This window comes from Mus musculus, chromosome 12, assembly GCF_000001635.26.
Source record: "Mus musculus strain C57BL/6J chromosome 12, GRCm38.p6 C57BL/6J".
Lineage (NCBI taxonomy): Eukaryota > Metazoa > Chordata > Mammalia > Rodentia > Muridae > Mus > Mus musculus.
Window position 1 is genome coordinate 55124435 of NC_000078.6, and position 21018 is coordinate 55145452.

General features: G+C 42.9%; 2 protein-coding genes across 3 annotated transcripts in view; one reads left to right on the plus strand and one right to left on the minus strand.

Moving 5' to 3' along the window:
• On the plus strand, window positions 1-17670 carry Fam177a (family with sequence similarity 177, member A). 2 transcript variants are annotated; one of them, NM_028527.2, is made up of 5 exons: window positions 94-288; window positions 6182-6355; window positions 11234-11300; window positions 12684-12781; window positions 14342-17670. In NM_028527.2, the coding sequence occupies exons 1-5, from the start codon at window positions 208-210 to the stop codon at window positions 14543-14545; spliced, it is 624 nt and encodes a 207-aa protein (NP_082803.1). In that variant the 5' UTR covers window positions 94-207; the 3' UTR covers window positions 14546-17670. The 2 variants fall into 2 exon arrangements, with proteins under 2 accessions (XP_006516340.1, NP_082803.1); XM_006516277.4 differs by lacking the exons at window positions 11234-11300; window positions 12684-12781 and having other exon boundaries at window positions 1-288; window positions 14342-16601.
• Gm2436 (predicted gene 2436) overlaps window positions 16638-21018 on the minus strand; it is a 13847-nt gene continuing 9466 nt past the window's right edge. Inside the window, exons 7-10 of the mRNA XM_030247032.1 lie at window positions 20798-20935; window positions 18939-18998; window positions 17678-17849; window positions 16638-17463 (exon numbers count right to left, since the gene is read on the minus strand). Coding sequence (XP_030102892.1) covers window positions 17447-17463; window positions 17678-17849; window positions 18939-18998; window positions 20798-20935 — 387 coding nt within the window. The 3' untranslated portion in view covers window positions 16638-17446. The remainder of the gene's footprint in view (window positions 17464-17677; window positions 17850-18938; window positions 18999-20797; window positions 20936-21018) is intronic.

Below are 21018 nucleotides of genomic sequence, written 5' to 3' on the forward strand. Positions count from 1 at the left end.
GCCCGCGGAAGCGACGAAGGCCCCGCCCCTCCCCGCCCCGCCCTGCCCTGCCCAGCGCCCGCGATCCAGGCGCGCCTTTGCCGGGAGGGTGGACTGGCTGCTGCAGCCCGGGCGGCCTGGGCGACCCGGTAGGATCCTTCCTGCGGGCGGTGGGGAGCGTCCCTCGGACTAACCTCCGTGTCGTCGCTGCCCGGCCCGGCGCTGACGATGGAGCGTGAGTCGGGATGCGCGGCGGCGGGAGAGACCGAGGCAGCGGCCGCCACGGCGTTCCGAGACGCGACACGGCAGGTAGGTTGGCGAAGAGGGGCAGCCGCTGGATATTTCGAGGTTACTTTCGGTGTCCTCATTTTGCTCGGGCAAGGAGTGGCTGCCGAGGCAAGGCGCCGCGGCCTCCCTGCCCGGGCTTTCCGGGGTGACACTCCAGCCACCGGTTGCCAGAGAGAAAACAGGCGTGTCCCGGAAAGGCAGTCAGTCCTTAAAGTAGCGGAAAGCCAGGGGAGACAACCCTGTCTCTTAGGTTGGGGTTCGCCTTGCGGTGGCGAGGAACCAGGGATTAGTGAATAGATTATGCACTATAAGCTAGCTCTGTCTACTACTACTCAGCCCAAGGCCCAGACTCAGGGAACTCTGCAGGCTCCCCACTCTCAGGCTAAGTCCCCAAACATCAGTTAAGGTAGTCTGATCTGGACAACCCTTCGCTGAGACTTTTAGTCTTCAGTTCATCTAATCCTTCTATATTAACGTCTGGAGATGAGTTCATGGATGAGTTGACCTGCACAGCCCAGCACAGACATGTGCTAACGGCAAATGTGAATCACAAGGAAAGGACGATACCTTAGTAAAATAATTCTGTGATACTAACTTTAATATATTTAATACTTTATTAAAAAAAACCCAGTTCAACATATAAGTAATAAAAATTACTAGTGAAGTGTTTTACATTCTTTTTAATTTATAATTGGGTGTGTGATGTGTTAGAGAAAGGGGCGGGGAGAAAGAGAGAGAAGGAAAGGGCCTTCTGCACATTGAGCCATCTATATCCTTCATACGGTCCCAAATCCAGAATACAGTTGTGGCTGGCCACATTGTAAATCCAAATTAGCCACTAGTGACTGCTGGGGGTTGTCTCAGTCATCACTAGGTTAGAAAAAAAATCGCTTTAAAACTTACTTCAGGAGTACATATAACTTTGGCTATTAAAACCTCTGAGTTCTACCTCTCATAAGAAAGGTGCTTTCTCAGTAACTTCATATTTTAAAATAAATAGTTGAGTGTTAGTCAGATGGTTCTCCAAAACTACAGGTTCCTGAATTATGAACTGACTGTGAGTATAAAATCTGCTCTACGTGAGTCTCTGTGGACTCTTATCCCTACCCTTTCTATCTGGGTAGAAGGAGTAAGGCGGTGGCAAGAGGTCAGGCACTTAGGAGGCTTGAGGAGGCTTGCCAGCAGTGTGAGGCCCACCTGGGTGGGTTACAGTGTTGAAAATGAGGTGGTGGAGGGGAGGCTCTGCATGCTGCCAAGCTGGCTTGCCCTGCCCCTTCAGGAGCGCAGTCCGTGATGCGCTTCATTTCCCTCCTGATTTGCTGCTGTGCTCACAACTGCTTCAGCTTGAACTGCTTGCAGAGGAAGCCCAATCAGCACTCAGACCAGTTGCCTCTTATTTCAAGAGTGGCTCCTTGCTTTGGTTTACTATTTAGTTGTTATGTTAAACTTTTCATGGGGAGGCACAAGCAAACCTCCAACTACCCCAGATGGGTGCCACGGACACACCAGGATGCAAGTTTACCATGTCCATCCTGGTGAGGCTTTTAGGGGCCTTCTTATACAATATGGATGAGTTCCTCACAGGAGCGTAGGTGACTCGAACATTGTGCCACTGTCTTGTCCCATCCCGTCATGGGTGCTCAGCTCATGGAGCCTCTCATTTAATCAGCCTTTTACTTCTATATGTAGTCTTGAATCTCCCAAGATCCTTTGCAGTTAGGGGAAAGGAATAATGGCTGCCATTCCGGATAAGGGTCTCCCAGCGCTCCCTTCAGGAGTGCTAACAGGTCCGTCCCAGTCACCACAGACCTGGCCACCCATGGATTAAGCTCTAGCTTCCAGGGCTAAGGCTCATCCCAAGATGGCATCTTGTTACCATAAGAGGATAAAGAATGTGCTAGACCACAGGGTTTTCATAATCTTTCAAAAAACTGTCTTACTAATGTGTGTGTGTCCATGTATGTTTGGGTCCCTCAGGCAGGAAGAGGTGAATGCTTGGTGCTGCAGTTTCACCAGTGGTGAGCCATGTGACATGGGTGATGGGAACTGAACTCGGGTCCTTTGAAGAAGGAGTGCTCTTAATTTCTGAGTCATCCCTCCAGCCCCAGTTTTCATAGTCTTGATTAAAAATAAATATTTCAACATTGAAGGCAGTAGAGAAAAGGGCAAACCTCCCAGGAATACCCATGGTATTTTCTTTTCTCCTGAGTTCCCATTACACAGATGACAAAGGATTTCTGTGTACACACTGCGTCCTTGTTAATACAAAGTCACATCATAGAGAGACTCTTGGAATTTACCAGTTTTATCTTACTCACATTCCTGAACCAAAACACCTCCGAGAACTGAAGGGGTTTGCCCGGTTTGAGGAAGAGGTCTGTGGAGCTCTGGAAGGAGGAAGAAACTACTGACAATTTATATTCCTCCTCGCACTGCTAAACAAACAGAGAAACTCCATCTGGGTGTATATCTGTAATCCTAGCATTGGGAATCTGAGGCAGGAGGGTTGCTGTGAGTTTAAGGCCAGCTCAGGCTACATTTTGAATTGCAGACTAGCTTTGGTTATACAATGAAACCCTGCCTCAGAAAGAAAAAAGAAAAATGGGAGGTGGGTGGAGGAGAGAGAGAGAGAGAGAGAGAGAGGGAGGGAGAGGGAGAGAGAGGGAGGGAGAGAGAGAGAGAGAGCCTACCTGAAGCACAATGCAGGCAGGGAGGAGAAACAGAAGAGTCCACCATGTTGTTAACTAGGCCTTACCAGGCCACCTAGGATCTGATGCGACACTGTATCCAGACTCTTTTCTGAATGGACTTTAACAGAGTCTCAGTCTCAGTCCCGCAGAAGAGTTCAGGTTTCAGCTCTGTTCATTTACTTAGCACCTCTGTTTCTAGGCAGAGTGGGTGTGGTAGTGCCTACCCCACGCCCTAAAATCCAGGTTGAGGGAGATCACAGGATAATCCCAGGTGTTGAGTTTATTTTGAAAGAAGACCTGAGCACTGTGGGCATCTACAAGAAAGACAGTACCTATTAAAGACAGAGGACAGGGACAGGAAAGACGAGGAGATCCTGTCTCAAAAACAAAATAACAACAAAACCCCACAGCTCCTGAGACTCAAGCTTACATTCTAGTTAACCGTAAATTATAATTCAATGTTAATGGATGTTACATTTCTCACTTTACTACTGTTAGAAAATTATGTTTTCAGAGATTTGGATATTTTGAAAATGAAATTTATATAACTGACAGTAAAATACTTTTTAAAGGACATTTTATGTGTGTGAATATTTTGTCTTTTTGTATGTATGGGCTACCATGAGTGTGCTTGGTAACCTAGTGTTGGATCCCCGAAAGTAGTTATAGTAGTTGTCAGCCATGATGTGGGGTCTTGCATAAGAACAACTCATTCTCTTACCCACTGAGCCATTGTTCCTCCCTCCTCCCAATCCCCAGCAAAATATTCTCCAGGTTTACTGTCTATGAAGATGAAATGTCTGGAATATTCAGAAAATAGACTTTATTTATAAATGTTGAAAATTTTGTGCCAGGCTAATTTTTTGGTTGGTTTTGGCTGGTGATACCTCCCTTCCCCGCCCCCTTCCCCGCCCCCCTTCCCCAAGGTTCAGGTTGTAAGCACTCTCATGTCATGAACTGTGTGTCTCTCACAGGCCTGTTGCTTTCCAGTCTGATTCACAAGCCATAGGCCAGGAGCCAGATCCAGGTCCTCATCCACACCATGCTGCGTTTTATTAGAATCCATCCACGCCCATTATATGATGTCCATATAAGTGGTCCTTCACCCTCGCCTGTCTTGTAGAGTTCATTTATGAAACACTAGCTCAGTGGTTCTTACCCTTCCTAATGATGCGACCATAAAATTATTTTGTTGCTGTTTTATAACTGTAATTTTTCTACTGTTATGATCATAATGTAAATATCTGATATGCAGGATATCTGATATATAACCCTTCAAAGGGGTCACAATCCATAGGCTGAGAACTGCTGTTAGCTGGTGTGTAAAACCTAAGATATTAATTACTACTTGGCTTTTACATAAGGTTTGCTTAAAATGATAGGCCTACAATTTGACATTTACCATGTCAAAAACAGTGGTTAATTTTTGTTAGGATGTGTATGAGTGTGTTGCCTGCATGTATGTCTGTGTACTATATATGCTTGCTGCCCGCAGTGGCCAGATGAGGGTATCAGGTTCTCTGGCTCTGGAGTTAAGATGGTTGTGAGTTCTCCTTGTGTGTACTGGAACCAAGCCTAGATCCTCTTAAGAGCAGCAAGTGTTGAGCCATTTCTGTGCCCCACCTTCTTTTGTTTGATTTTTTAAAAAATTTTTTTAATTAGGTATTTTCCTCGTTTACATTTCCAATGCTATCCCAAAAGTCCCCCATACCCACCCCCCAACCCCCTACCCACCCACTCCCCCTTTTTGGCCCTGGCGTTCCCCTGTACTGGGGCATATAAAGTTTGCATGACCAATGGGCCTCTCTTTCCAGTGATGGCCGACTAGGCCATCTTTTGATACATATGCAGCTAGAGACAAGAGCTCTGGGCTACTGGTTAGTTCATATTGTTGTTCCACATATAGGGTTGCAGTTCCCTTTAGCTCCTTGGGTAATTTCTCTAGCTCCTCCATTGGGGGCCGTGTGACCCATCCAATAGCTGATGTTTGATTTTTATAGCTCAGGCTTGCCTCAGATTTACTGTGTGGTGGAGGCTGGCCTTGAACCACTGATCCTCCTGGCTCTCCCTAAATGCTGAGATTATAGGCTTGTACTACCAGAGCTGTCATAAATCTTTTTTATGAAATGTGATATTTAGAATAAATGCCACTAAAATTATTACATACCAAGTGCTAGTCAAAATTTGGTTTTATACTTATGTACTTTTGGTACTACAAAAAAAAAAAAAAACCTGTGAATCATGTTTTAGGCCTTCTGTTTTTTAAAATTTAAAAACTGGCAAAAGTCAAGATTAACAGGAATTTTATGCTAGTCTTTATGACTTAGGACAAGATGACAACAAATTCCATCCCTGGGACATGTTTGGTTTTTGTTTTTGTTTTGTTTTGTTTTTTTAAAGCTTGTAATCCCAGCACTGGAGGCAGAGACAGGTGGGTCCCAGGCTTGCTAGCAAGCCAGTCTGCCCTACTTGGAGAGTTCAGGGCCAAGGAGAGAGTGTGTCTTAAGAAACAATGATGGATAACACTTTGATTGTCCTCAGACTGTCACACGATGGGTGCATACATATATCCCTCCCACCCCCTAACATACATCTCTTTGTTAAAAAACATACAAACAAACAAACAAACAAACAAAACCACAACAAACAGTCTGTTGCCACATACATACTAATGACCAAGTTATCTGAAAATTCAAGTATAGAACACTGATGGCTTTTTAGATTTTATTCGGCACAGTGTTTTAAAGCCTCCGCTATGCCCCGGGCTTGAGAGATGGCTCAGCAGTTAAGGACCCTTGCTACTTTCAGAGAGGACCTGGATTTGGTTCCTCACACCCATATGGTGGCTCACAACCGTCTGTAACTCCCAGTCATGGGGATCCAGTGTGGGCCCAGGCACACTCGGGGTGCACATACAATATTATTCTGGTAAAACACTCATGCACATTAAAATAAATCTAAAAAATAGGTCTCTCTCACTTTAAATGCCTTTAGTTGGGCCACGCATCTTCACAGGAGCCCTTCATCCCTGTAGAGATTTATCAGTTTGGGGCACCTTCTTGGCCCTAAAAGGAGTTGGATTTAGGATTCCTGAGGTGTGTATAATTTTGTAAAATTGCCTAAGGGTTTTCTCTTGCTCTTTAAAATAAAGCAATCAAACATCTGTTAGATATACCATGAAAGACAGACTCAAAACTCATTTTCTTAATTTTTCATTGCTATAGATAAGTAATGAAAGAGGATTTGAGAATGTAGAACTGGGCGTCATGGGGAAGAAGAAGAAAGTCCCGAGGAGGGTCATCCACTTTGTCAGTGGAGAGACAATGGAGGAGTACAGCACCGACGAGGACGAGGTGGACGGCCTGGACAAGAAGGACGTGCTGCCCACTGTCGACCCGGTATGCTTGGCGCTCGTGACTTGGCCTGCTTGGGTTTGTCCTTGAACACTGAATGGAAGGGACTGTTGGAAGTTTAAACCAACTACCATCCATTATGATCTGGTAGAAAACATTATTTTTACACAGTATGGATGGACATCTTTCCAACGTTTCAGTGACCTGAACCAGTTCTGCATCTTTGTAGCCGAGCTCGTTATCGGTGTGAATTTATGTGAGGCTCTAGTAAGTCCAGTTTTTGAATCTGAGTCCCTTTCAGTTCACAGAGTGAGTGTTCTTAGAGGTAACACAGTTCACTGATCCCACGTTTACAGTGGGCATCTGAGAGGTTCTGGTTTAGATGCTGGTCATGGGGCAATGGCTTGTATAAACTATATGGGGGTACAGTCAATGAACAAATAAGTATCCATAATTAAGAAGGCTCTCATAAGGCTATAAATAAAACCTAGAAACAGATTAGAGAATTTAAAAATTATATTTAAAACATTAATTTCTATAAGGTTTGGCTGAGTAAATTTTTAACTTTTAAGAAAAGAAATTCCATGCTGGGCTTAGTGACACTCAAGAGGCAGAAAGAGGTGACTCTCCATGAGTGTGAGGACAGTTTGTTCTACAAACTGTGTGTTACACAGAGAAACCAAGTCAGACCTGCTTCAGCCCCTAAAAAAACAAACAAATAACAAAAAATTCCACATTCTATAGTACAGAAAATATTCAGAGTAGCCAGACATGTTGACTATTAGATGTAATCCATAAGTAGGATTGTTTGGATCAATGTGTTTCTTTTAAAGCACTTTGATGGGATTAGTTAGAGCTGTCTTAAAAATGTTTGTATACAGGGCTAGAGAGATGGCTCAGCAGTTAAGAGCACTGTCTGCTCTTCCGAAGATCCTGGGCTCCATTCCCAGCACTCACATGGCAGCTCACAACTGCCTGTAACTCCAGCTCCAAGGGATCTGACACCTTTATACCAATGCCCATAAAGTAAAGTTAAATAAATCACTTAAAAGATGTCTCCATGTTTTTAAATCATCTTCAGCTGATGTGACAAGAGGTGGAGGCAGGAGGATCAGGAGTTCAAGGCCAGCCTCGGCTATATAGCAAGTTTGAAGCGGTCTGAACTATATGAGACTCTGTCTCAAAGGGAAAACAAGGAAATCCCATCACCCCTCAAAACCCCAGTTGTCTCAAAAGTTATTCCGAGTCTCCATAGAAACAAGGGTGGCACATCGTCAGAGAAAGCCTGAATCCTTACCACTCATGGGTTCAGTTTCTTTAAACAGTTTGCTTGAACTCCAGCTTCCATGCTGTACAAATTCACCTGTTTACAGATAGTTTAGTAGTAGTCAGCACGGCACTGCCACGGACACAGTCAGGGCTAGCACATTTATGCTAAGTCTTGAAAAGAGGTAGCTTCCTTTCTACCCTCCATGCCCTACCTCATTCCTGTCCCACCGTGTGTGTGTGTGTGTGTGTGTGTGTGTGTGTGTGTGTGTGTGTGTGTGTGCATACACAGATCTCCCTGGTATGCACAGCCTGTGTGCTTTTTGACTGTCTTCTTTCATTTGATGTTTCCAAGGTTCATTCGTGTGTAGCATGTGTTAGATGCTTTGTTCCTTTATTATTATATTACAGAATGCCCAGAGAATACTTCATTGTGTGACGATACCACATTTCATTCATTCCTTCATCAGTTAGTGGGAACGCTGTTGTTTATACTATTGAGTCATATGAATATTGCGCTGTGAATACAGGCTTTTGTGTCACTGAATGGTTTTTGTCTTGGACATGTAGCTACGGGTGGAGTGGCTGGGTCATTTGCTGTTTAAATATTTGAGAAACTTTGCCTGATCACTTTCCATTGTGGTTACACCATTTTTTGTTCTTTTTCATCTTTCCAACTTTTCTTTTCATGTGTGTGGGTGTTCTGCCTGCCTGTATGTCTGTGTACCATGTATGTGCAGTGCCTATGTCTCCTGAGTGCTAGGATTTGAGGTATGTGCCACCACACCCAGCTAGAGTTAATTCTTAGGTTTGTTTTATTTTTTTAAAGTTTTATAGTATCAGCCTGGGCGTGGAAGGTACCAAGTTCAAGACTAGCCTAGGAACCATAGTGAGTTTCAGGCCAGGCTAACTACATAATGAGGCCTTATGAGTATAGTTTATACATTAAGGTCTTTGGTACTTGTTTTGTTTTGAGACACACCTGTAGCCAAGGCTTGTTCAGAATTCAAGGTGATCCTCCTGCTTTAGCCTCTTGAATGCTGAGATTACAGATGTGCTCATAGACAACAGTAGCCACATCTGTTTTGAGTTAGTTTTGTATATGATATGGGTAAGAGTCAGTTGTCATACTTTGCCATGTGATTTTCCAGACTTCACAGTGTAATTTGAAAAATCTCTTTCTTTGAGTAGTGTCTTAGTTCCTGCTCTGTTGCTGTGGAGAGAGCCCAGGACCAAGGCAACTCTCATAAAGGATAACATTTGAGGGCTTGCTTATAGTTTCAGAGGTTTAGTCCACTGTCATCACGGTGGGAAGCATGGTGGCACAGAGGCAGACATGATGCTGAGAGTTGGGCACATCCTTATCTGATGGCAGGAAGAGGGGAGGATGGGGACACGAGTCTATGGGGGCCATCCTTATTCAGACTACCGTAAGTGGCCTTGGTGCCCTTGTTCAACCCACTGACTATTGAGTATGGTTTCATTCTGGGCCTAAGGCCTCCATTAGCTCCATGAATCTGTTCTGGTGCCAGCGCCCTCTCAGCCTCCTGTCTTCTGGAGCGCAGGCGCAGGCACAGGCGCAGGCGCAGTCCTGTGTTTGGTAAAGATTTTGATGCTGAAATCTGTGAGGACTGGGCTTGTTCTTTTTTTCTCTCTCTCTCTCTCTTCAAGATTGGCTGTTCTAGGTCCCTTAAAGTACTTTGTAAATTTTAGAATTAGTCTGCCAACTTCTACAGAGAAGGCAGAGAGGATCTTACTGAATTATAGGTCTGTTTAGGGCAGAGGTTCTCAAGCTGGGGGTTGCAAGTCCCAAGGGATCACACAGCAGACATCCTGCATATCAGATATTTACCTTACAATAACATTAGCAAAATTAGAGTTATGAGGTAGCAATAAAATAATTTTATGGTTGAGGGTCACCACGACATGAGGAACTGTATTAAAGGGTTGCAACATTAGGAAGAGCCACTGGTTTAGGGAGTACGGCCATGAGACAGAGATACATTTTTGAAGGAACAGAAAAATGTGTGGTTTTACCTATAAAGGCAAAGCCTCGAAGAGCCACAGGGTAAACCCAGATGTGTTTCTGAGATGGCAACATGGCTCTGGGGAGACTTGAGCCACCTGTGATTTTGGCTTAGCAACATCTGTGATCAAGTAACAGGCTGGCTAAGGTCCTCCTGTGCAGTGTGTGGTGATGACAGGTGCTGTCTATCCCCTCAGCCGGGTCAGGCTTGGTAGCCCTTGCTTCAGTGTCAGCTGTTACCATCTCTAGAAACAACTTCAGACTGTCCACTGACAATATCTGTGTTTTCCTTTGTCTGTGTAGGTGTGTGTGCACGCTCACATCTGTGTTTTCCTTTGTCTGTGTAGGTGTGTGTGCATGCTCACATGTATGCTGGTGCACATGTGGAGGCAAAAGCTCAGGTGTTGCTTTCCAGAGCTGTCTGCCTTGTTTGACAAGGAATTTTGACAGGATTTTTCACTGGAATCTAGAGCTTGCCATGTAGGTAGGCTGCCTGGCCAGCAAGCCCCAGAGAGGTGCCTGTCTCTGCTCCCCTGAGCTGGAATTACAGGCTCACACTACACACCTGGGTTTTTTTTTTGTTTGTTTGTTTGTTTGTTTGTTTTTGTTTTTTGAGACAGGGTTTCTCTGTATAGCCCTGGCTGTCCTGGAACTCACTCTGTAGACCAGGCTGGCTGGCCTCGAACTCAGAAATCCACCTGCCTCCGCCTCCCGAGTGCTGGGATTAAAGGCATGCGCCACCACGCCCGGCTCACACCTGGGGTTTTATGCCTGTTTTTTTTTTTTTTTTCTAAGTAATTCCTTACTCAAAACATCTTATAGCAATTTCACATTATGTTACAGAAATTGTGTCTAGCATGGTGCTATGTGTCTTTAATCCCAACATTCAGGACACAGAGGTAGGGGGATCTCTGTAAGTTCAAGGCCAACCTGGTCTACATAGTAAGTTCCAGAATATCCAGGACCTCATACAGAGACTCTATTTCAAAAACCAACCAAACAACAACGACAACCAGGAAAAAAAGACTGGGGTCTTTAGTGACTATATCTTTTGAGTGTGTTGTTGCATGCCTCTAATCCTAGCACTCAGGAGGCAAAGGCAGGTGGATCTCTCTGAGTTTTAAGGCAGTGAGTTCCAGGACAGCCAAAACTTCAGAGTGAGACCCTGTCTTAAACAAACAAACAAACAAACAAACAAACAACATGACGGACAGCTCATCCCTCCAGTGTTGCTTCCTTTTACCACTGAGCGCTGACTTGCTGTCCCCAGCTTTACCTTCACTTCTGTACCAGAATTTCCTGCTGTGACATTTGTTAGCTGTCTCTGTCTAACAAAGGTCCTTTCTTTGTGCACTCTCCTGGATGTTCTTATAAAGAATGAAGACAAAAAGCAGAGAGGAGAAAGGCTGTAGGCATCCAGCCTGAGCTAGAGTGCCATTCCAGAGCTAAGTGACTTTAGTCCTTCCATGGCAAAGGAGGTGGTGATCATATGGAAACTGTGAAGTATCTCTGTGGAATTTGGATATAGCGCTACCTATGGATGCTTTGTGTGCCTACTAATTATTTAGCTAGTTCACTCTGCTTTAAACATACTATCAGATGAATGTTGCTAATCTGACTTCTTGTTGCAGACAAAACTTACCTGGGGCCCCTACCTATGGTTTTACATGCTGCGGGCCGCCACATCAACCCTCTCAGGTACTGCCCTTTGAACTGAATGTCATATGACTGCTCTAATATGTTCTGCACACAGGAGCTTTATCAAATGACATGTTCCCACTGAAACAGCTAGCATTGGAAAGCTCTTACAAATTGGAAAGCGTGTACAAACGGTCTTCAGTTTACAGTTGTGTTAGAAGGAAACAAAGTTGGGCCAGTGAGTTTGCTCAAGCACGTAAAGGTGCTCGCCATCAAACTGACAACCAGATTTGATTCCTGGAATCCCTCAGGGAAGAACTTACTCCTCACAAGTTGTCCTCTGACCGCCACAGAACACAGTTATGTAATAATAAACAGTCCCTGGAAAATGGCACCCTTAATGCAGACAGGATTGTCATGTTTTAAAGCTGTCATCACCCCTTCTGTGACATTTGGTTTCCTATGGCTGAAATCTCATTATGGCTCACTGCCTATTCTAATGCCTTATTAGAAACCATTCATATTTTTCTTTGTATTACTGTTTCTTCCTTGCATACCAGCATCTTACTATTCTATTCTGTGATGCAGTCATAGAGAAGCATGCTTTTATCCATGTAACTTTCTTCATGATGCTGAGGACTGAACCGGTCCTGTACACCCCAGGCAAACTCTCCCACTGCTATGTCCCAGCAATGTTCCACTTCTTAAATACAAGTGGAACTGATATTTGAAGGACATGAATTATCAATTAAATTTATGTACTTAGGTTAACAAATTTATCGCTTCCAATGAACTAGTTGATGACTCTGCCACCTTTTTTTTTAATTAGAGCAAATCATGGCTAGTGTTTGAGTCAACATCTCTTCAGCCTGTACAGTTTAGTGTGATGGAAGAGCACAAGCTTTACACAGATCTGTACTGGAATGTTAGCTTTTTTTTCACAACTTTGGCAACATTGTGTCACTGAGCCTGGCCTCTCATTGCCTGCCAGAGCCTTCATCTTGATGAGACAGATAACATGACAAAAGAACGTAAGGGTTGTTCTGGTGCAGAACATAGGGCACAGTCAATTCTGGTGAAGAAGTCATGGGGCAAGTGAAACTCAAATACAGTGTGTTGTCCTCAGGACTAGACCTGAAGCTGATAACGCAGTAACTAATGAGAAGTGCTCTGTGACGGCCATGGCGGCACACATGGAATCCCAGCACTGTTGAGGCTGGTGGATGATCACTGACGAAATAGTCTGAGCTCCCTGCTACAGAGTGAGACACTGTTCTCAAAACACACAGAGAGGTGAACAAACCGAGTGTTCAGGACAGAAGTGAGAAGATAGGGTGATACTGGGTTGGAGGATAAAGCAGTAAGTCTTGTATTCTTAGTATTACATAAAATGCTCAAGAAATGTTTATGGTGTTGTACATCTTTCAACTTTTGTATCTCTAGTGTGTGACTTTCTTGGAGAGAAGATTGCGTCAGTTTTGGGCATCAGCACCCCAAAATACCAGTACGCCATTGATGAGTATTACCGGATGAAGAAGGAGGTGTGTCTCCTCTTTTCATTGTACTTACGGTTTGGAAACTGGCTGAGCTTTGTGGCCATGTGGCTGTCCAGTGGCCCTTAAGCTGGCTCCTTCACTTGTTGCAGTACTAGACATCAAACACAGGACCTTACATGCCACAAAGGCTCCACCACCGAAGACAGCTTATTGAGTTTATCAAATTAACATGCTTTGTGATCCTTCACAATTCAGGTTTCCTAAGGTAGATGTGTAAAACCTAGCTTAGGTGGTCTGCCAGTGCTAACAAGTGAAGCGCCTCATGTGTATTTGATCTTTATGCATCTTTTGGTCTTTTGGTACTGTAACTTTAAAAATGAAGAAACAACTCCCAGCCTGTATAAGTAGGGAGGTAGTGACTAACTTCCACAAGCCTCAGCATCCTGTCATGAGAAGTCCATCTCCACTTGGATTCGTGTGTAAAATGCTTACAACAGTACCTGGTGTGAACGGACAAGCACACAGTAAGCTAGAGTTTGCTCCTCTCCTTAAGTGAATCAAGAGTAACAGCTCAGAGCCGGGCGTGGTGGTGCATGCCTTTAATCCCAGCACTCAGGAGGCAGAGGCAGGTGGATTTCTGAGTTCGAGGCCAGCCTGGTCTACAGAGTGAGTTCCAGGACAACCCCAGGGCTATACAGAGAAACCCTGTCTCGAAAAACCAAGAGTAACAGCTCAGGTAAAGCTGAAGAGAGGCATGAACATAGGGTGTGTGTTAGGTAAAGGGCAAGAAACTTCGTCCTTGGAGGGCTGTACCTAGAGATAGGCCTAATCATAGAGCCTCCTGGTCTCATTGAAACCACTTCAATAGCTTCTTAAGTCTCCTGCCTGATCTCAGGGTGAGTCCAGAGAGGAAGCTCATTCTGTGTTGACTGCGTGTATCTCAGGGTCAACATACAGATGCCACCCAGCTGTGAACTAGCGATTACCCTGTAGTGGCTGCTGTGCTTCTCTCCGTATCACCGCTCTTTATGTGTCTTAACTTCCCTACTAGACTGCAAAGTTCTTGCAGGAAGGACAGGGATTATCTATACACTGGTCAGTGCTAAGGGGAAAACGCCAAGCAATACCATTTAATGAATGAACCAACGGTAACTCACTAGGACGACACCTTGTAATTAAAGTAGTACAGTGTATATTTTGATACTTTACTAGGCTAACTCAATTTAGGTCTCAGCTAAGCTAAGCAGTGCTGAGCCATCTACCTTTTAAAACAACTATTTTACTTTGAGAACAGGAGGAAGGGGTAGGTTTGGTTTGGTGGTAACAGTTCTCTTCCTTGCCCTGTGTGCGTGCGTGCGTGTGTGTGTGTGTGTGTGTGTGTGTGTGTGTGTGTGTGTGTGAGAGCGTGTGATGCTGGGGATCAAACCTGGATTCTTACATGTATTTTAGACCTGTAATTTACCACTGAGCTACATCCCTACCCAGAAGTATGTCTGGATTAGACATGTCACTATAGTTTTGGGTAAAAAAAAAGATGCTATTGAGAAAAGGAATATTTGTCCCTTTTGGATATACTATTTTAACTACTGTATTTCCCATTTTTAGGAGGAGGAGGAGGAAGAAGAAAATAGGATGTCAGAAGAAGCAGAAAGACAATACCAACAAAACAAGCTGCAGGCCGATTCCATTGTACAGACAGACCAACCAGAAACAGTGTCGTCCAGCTTTGTAAATATTAATTTTGAAATGGAGGAAGACTGTGAAGCAATTAAGGAAAACAAACAGCGTCCAGTCTCTGTCCCACCATAGAATGAGATGACTGTCTATAAAGTGTTACACCCCAAACTTCTCCAATCAGGAGCTTTTTATGTTTTAGTGGGACTTAAAACAACTATTTATATTTTAAATTATTACGGGAAAACCTTCCTTCATTCTTATGCTGTATCTATTACAGTGAGGTCTGAATTTGGGGTGCTTTTGAGTTAGTGACCCCCATTTCCCACCCCCAATGCCAAGGAGCAAACCCAGGGCTCCTTTCACATACACTCACCAGCCAAGCACTCGATCCTAAGCCCAGGGCTGTGATTTTAAGACGAACTTTTATAAAACACAAAGGACATTTAGCCAAGCATGGTACTACATGCCTTTAACCTTTGCACCAGGTGAGTTTACGGCCGCCCTGGTCAACACAGTGAGCTCCAGCCTAGCACATGGTGACACCTGGCCTTAAAACAACAACAGAAACTGAAGGCATTCTACATTAAGAGCGTGAAATAATTCATTAAGATTTTTGGTTTGGGGGCATTTGGAGTTGTTTTTGAAAGTATTGACTAATCACTAATAATCCTACAGCCTCGGTATAAAGTACCCCTAGAGTTTACACAAGGAGGGTTCAGAATGTATAATAAAAGGAGCAAGATGGAAGCACTGTGGATTTCCTTTTGTTGAGAATATCATATGGGAAAGATTAGGTTTTCATTTTCACTGTAAGCCATCCTTTTTTTTCAGTAGTTACTGAACTGACTTGCTCTGATCACAAACTGACACTAGTCACTGAATGGCTCTGTAGTTGAAGTCACGTGTTGCTACCTAGGGATTACCCACGTGGCATCTTGGTCATGTCACAGTTATTCGGCCTTTTATGTAACACAGGCAGAGGAACTAACGGGATGATGAGTTTTGAACAGTTTACTTTGGTCACCATTTTGAAGTAGCAGTAGTAAGTGGGACGCTGATGCGAACCAGGTTTGGCCATCTCTCCGCTTACTAGGCTCCTCCTTTACAAAGGTATAGAATATGGAGCTACTTGTAAGAAATATCCTGAATATGTGTTCAGAACCTCACATCTGTAGAACTTTGATTTATACCCAAATGTAGATAAAGAAAAATGTGGGCAGTGTTTAGAAGTCCTCATCATTTAAAAGCCTTCTCATAGCTCTAAAAGGGTTAGAAACAAATGGTTATAAACCAGCCTTCTAAGTACCATTACCTTTCCACCTTAAATGTGTATACAATGAAAACATGGGTGGGTGAACATTGTAGAGACCTGCCAGTGGACTTCAACTCAAAGGTGAACTTTTAACTGAATAAAAGTTTCAGTTGGACTGACATCAGTCATCCCGGGTTAGGAGCGGACAGCACCTTCATGGGTGTAGACATGTGACTTAGCCCTTAGGGATTTATCTTTCCATCGATGTCACTATCAGTTACCGTTTACTAAAACTCTGTCTCAGTTGGTAGTTGCTAAAACATGCTGACCTGACCTCTTGCTCTTGATTTGTTTTTAACTTTGAGTCAGTGCTACCACAGACAATCGGTTATGAGGTGAAGGTGAGTGGTCCACAGGTGACTAGCTTCTGTCTCAGAGTGTATGCTCAGACCTGTGATCACAGCAGGAGGGTGGCACCATGCAGGCCTGAGCTTCCTGTGCTGACCTTTTTGCTGCTTGTTTGGCACTGGCTGATGGGTACTGTTTACAGTTATTCACTGTGCCTTACATTTTTACACTTTGGTTTATATGAGCTATAAAATTTATCGTAAGTGGGTTAAATGGTTTTATTTTAAGCCTCCTTCACCTCTTCCTATTTTCTAATTCTTAGAAGAATTATTTTTCCCTCTGGATCACAGTTCATGATATTCTACTTTCTTCTGATCTCTCTTTTTATAAATACTGACCACAGCCACGTATGGCAGTGCACATCTGTGTTCACAGCACTAGGGAGGCTGAGGTGGGAGGAACATGAGCTGGAGGCTGGCCTAGACCACATAGCAAGACCCTTAACAACAAACAAACAAATAACACCAAAAACCATAAACACATAAGTATACTGAATTAGTAAATTCTCTAGCAAAACCTTTAACAGAAGTTAGTTTTGTAAATGCTTAATAGACCTAGACAAAATCTCATTCAATCTGATGAGTTTAATAAAACAAAATAGTTTGTTTGAATACTTATTTTGAAAACACTATATTTAAAAAAAAACAAAAAAACAAAACAAAAAAATCTTGGGAAGGCAAGAGGATGCTGGGTACAAGCGCTTGCTGGGAAGCCGAGAACCTGAATCTGATCTCCAGAACCCACGTGGGGAAAGGCAAGAATCACAACAATGTCTACTGACCTCCATGTGTGCTCTGGTGTGCACACACAAGAAATACAAAAACAACAACAAAAACCCCAAAAACAATAGGCACAGAGGCACTCACCTTTAACCTCAGCACCTGGGAGGCAGAGGCAGGTGTCTCTCTTAAGAGTTCAAGGTTAAAGGCCAACTTGGTCCACATAGCAAGTTCCAGGCCAGTCAGGGCTACATAGTGAGACCATGTCTCAAAACAACCAAAGCCACATCTAAAGCTTTGAATCAGAAATGCAATGGTGCTACTCTGATAGGAAGTCTCCTGTCCCCAATCTTCTTGAAGACCAAATATTGTAATTCCACATGAATAAACTCCATGGCTAACTACAGCAAATCTTACTTTCCATTTCTGAGTTAGACAGAACTAGGACTTACTTTACCACTTCATAAAAAACCAATAGTTGGTCCTATTACTTTCAAATTGTTCTGACTGCAACCAACACTCTAGTAAGCAAGATATTTGCTGTGTTGTACAGGCATGTGATGAGTTTTATTTAGAACGTTTCTAAGGATTCTGCTTCAACAGTGTTGCATGCAGCATTCAAGCATCTTTATGAAGAAGTCTATTTTGCAGAGATCATGTGTCATCAAGATCTGCAGAGGGCTGGTGAGATGGCTCAGTGGATAAGAGCACCCAACTGCTCTTCCGAAGGACCAAAGTTCAAATCCCAGCAACCACATGGTGGCTCACAACCACCCGTAATGAGATCTGATGCCCTCTTCTGGTGTCTGAAGACAGCTACAGTGTTCTTACATATAATAAATAAATAAATCTATAAAAAAAAAAAAAAAAAAAAAAAAAAAAGATCTGCAGAGTTCTCGTTGTCATTTGCAACAAGGGCTTCTCTGTTCTCGTAGGTCCAGAAGCCATTGAGATCAATTAGAATGGTAGTGACTGTGTCTCCTTGATTACTGTTGATTAAATCCTGAAGTGAGATTTTCAAAGGATCCTTTGGTTTGACCATGTCAAAGATTTCATCCTATAAGAGAAGAAAAGATTATGAAAGCTGATTGAAGTAGCTTGTGTCACACAGTGCTATTAAACTCAGGGTGGACATTTGAACTATTGTACAAGTTTTTATTGCAGTTTCTTCTTCCCCACCTGATAGGTATCTCTAACCACAGAATTTGTTGGGTAATTCTTTAGCTGAATAACTATCTCTTATTTTATAGATGAAGAAAACAGGCTCAGTTTAATCTAAGCTCATAGCTAATAAAGGACAGAGCTATCCAATACAGCATTCTCTGAATGCAATGAACTAGTTACGGTTTTTATTGCCTCCTAATGGTGAAGCAAAGTCTCGACACAATTTTCTTTTTTCCCCCACTGCTGGGAGTCAAACCCAAGACATCCATCTCATGCCAGGCAAGCTCTGACACTGAGCTCTGCCATGATGCCTCTTAAGAGCTCAGCTAAGGAGTAAAACCTCAGGTGGCTCAGAGATAGTGACAGTAATCGTGCCTTTCACACTCTCTTCACAGTATGGGGAGAATGGAACTCCATGTTAAAGAACTAGTCATCCATAATAATGAAACTGTTCCTAGACTAGAATTCCGGAAAGACCCTCTTCTAGGTTATCAAGTATACAATATAAATATTTGCAAAGCATTAACCTCTGTAGACCAGGCTGGCCTCGAACTCAGAAATCCGCCTGCCTCTGCCTCCCGAGTGCTGGGATCAAAGGCATGCGCCACCACGCTGGGCTTGCAATTCCGTTTTTAAAAAATTTAGAGTTACTTGAATCTATGTAGTCTTCCAGTTGAATGTTGCATTTACAGTAAAAAGGACTGCTAAAGGATACAAGCTAACTGATAAATAAAATGAATGTTTTCATGAGAACCCAAGACTAATAATGAAATTATCAAATTCATCAATCAGAAGTCCAAATTTGTCTCCATTTCTGATGATTTAAGTTTCAGTTCAGAACAAGTAACAGCAAAAACCTGATTTAGAATGGTGTTTCATACTTCATAAATCACTTTCATACAAAATTGGATACAGCATTCCTTAGCATTACTGTGGCTATATTATCTGACAATATGACATAGGTAAATAAAAATATAATAACCTTGACATCTTGAAACGACACAGGATCCTGTCCATGGATTTTCATTAGTTCTTGTATGGCCTGTATTTAATGGAAATAAATCTGTAAATAAAAAATTAATTCATAAACCACAAATACCCTTCTCACCCCAGTTCCTGTCCAGTTCCACGCTGTGTAAGTCAGTTAGCCCCACTGTACTGCTCTGCTTCAGTCTTCCTATGCCCACAGCTGGATGAGCAAAACCATGGCCTTCTCTATGCTTCCACTTTAGCAACTGAGAACTTGGGTGAGGACGGAGGATTAAGACTGCAGACTGCTGGTACTGCACAGGAATGTGGACCCCAACATGACCTGAGCCACTACTGTTATAACTGCCTTCTCCTGGTTTTCACAAATGCTTATACTTTCACGTTTGGGTTTTTTAAACTTTTAAATTTAAATGTATACAAGTGTTTAGCTGCATATATGTATGTGTACTACATGTGCGTCTGGTAACAAAGCAGGTTAGAAAGTATCAGATATCCTGGACCTGGAGCTTCAGTGGTTGTAAGCCACCATGTGGGTGCTGGGAACTGAGGTCCTCTGCAAGAACAGCCAAGTGCTCCTAACCAGGGAGCCATCTCTCCAGCCCCACTTCACCATTTTAAAAGGCCCATCTCTCCACTATCTCTACTTAGGAAAAAACAGAGCTAGACTACCTAGGCTTCTCCCTTTAAAATCAAAGAGCAGCATAGTAACACAGGCCTGTAATTCTAGCACATAAGAGGCAGAAGGATCCAGAATTAGGTACACATTCAGTTAGATAGTAGACTTCAACATCCAGGCTTAGCCTAATCACTGTGATGGTGTTATACATACTACATTTTGTTAAGTATTATGGGGGAAAACTAGCTATGAAAATGTGGTAAGCACTACAAAACTATCCCATACAGTAAAAGGTGTTCTCATTCAAACTCAGGAATTTCATGACCAAGGCAGACTTCATTTTTACATTTGCTGGTGCTGAATGCCTATCATATACAATCAACTGCCCTTTAGAGACCAATATTCTGAGATCCAGTAAGGTCCAAGGTAAGTACTTCAAATCTGTTGTACCCTGAAGTGTAGCACACAATTCTGGGGCTGGAGAGATGGCTCAGTGGTTAAGAGCACTTGTTGCTCTTGGAGAGGACCTAGATTTGATTCCCATTACCAATACAGTGGCATACTACTACCATCTATAACTCCAGTTTTAGGGGATCCAATACCCTCTTTGGCCCTCCTAGGATACCAGGTACATAACATGATGCCCAGACAAAAAAGCAGGAAAACTCTCATATACATAAATCTAAAAGAAATGGAAAAATAGTATTTTAAGATTTATTTATTTATATCAGTACACTATAGCTGTCTTCAGACATACCAGAATAGGATACTGGGTCCCTGTTACAGATGTTTGTGAGCCACCATGTGGTTCCTAGGAATTGAACTCAGGGCCTCTGGGAGAGCAGTCAGTTCTCTTAACTTCTGAGCCATCTCCCCAGCCTGAAAATATTTTCTTAGAGCAAATAAACTGTCTAATGTCTGAAATTTTCCTGAAAAGGAACTAGGCATTTACATTTGTTACTGATGACCAAAAGCACAGAGTCTCTCATCTCCAAAGGCTAGCCAAGCCATTCACATCCCATAAGAAAACACTGAAAAACTCAACAGCATCAGCTTTTACTTTATCATTATATATTCCCTAAAAATAGAAGGAAAAAAATAGACTTGATTTACATTTTAAAACATTCTTTTACATTTAAAAACAAGCTAGGTAAACTGTCAGTACATTAATTAAAAACTGAATAGTTTAAGATATCTTAGGGTCAACAATGCTCCTTTACCCAAACCATACTTACCCTAAAGAAATAATTAAGGGAAAAGACATTCAGGTATCCCTTGTTCTCAATGTCCAGCAGTTTGAAAATGTACTGCAGAGCTGCAGGCTCCTTTCTGTTTTCTAAGGCAAGAACAAAGTCCAGGTAGGTCTTATAGTCCTACAGAGAGAGAGCATCCATAGTCTTGAGTGAAATTAAATGAGTATTTGCTGAGATGAAGTTATTTTGTAATCACAGATAGC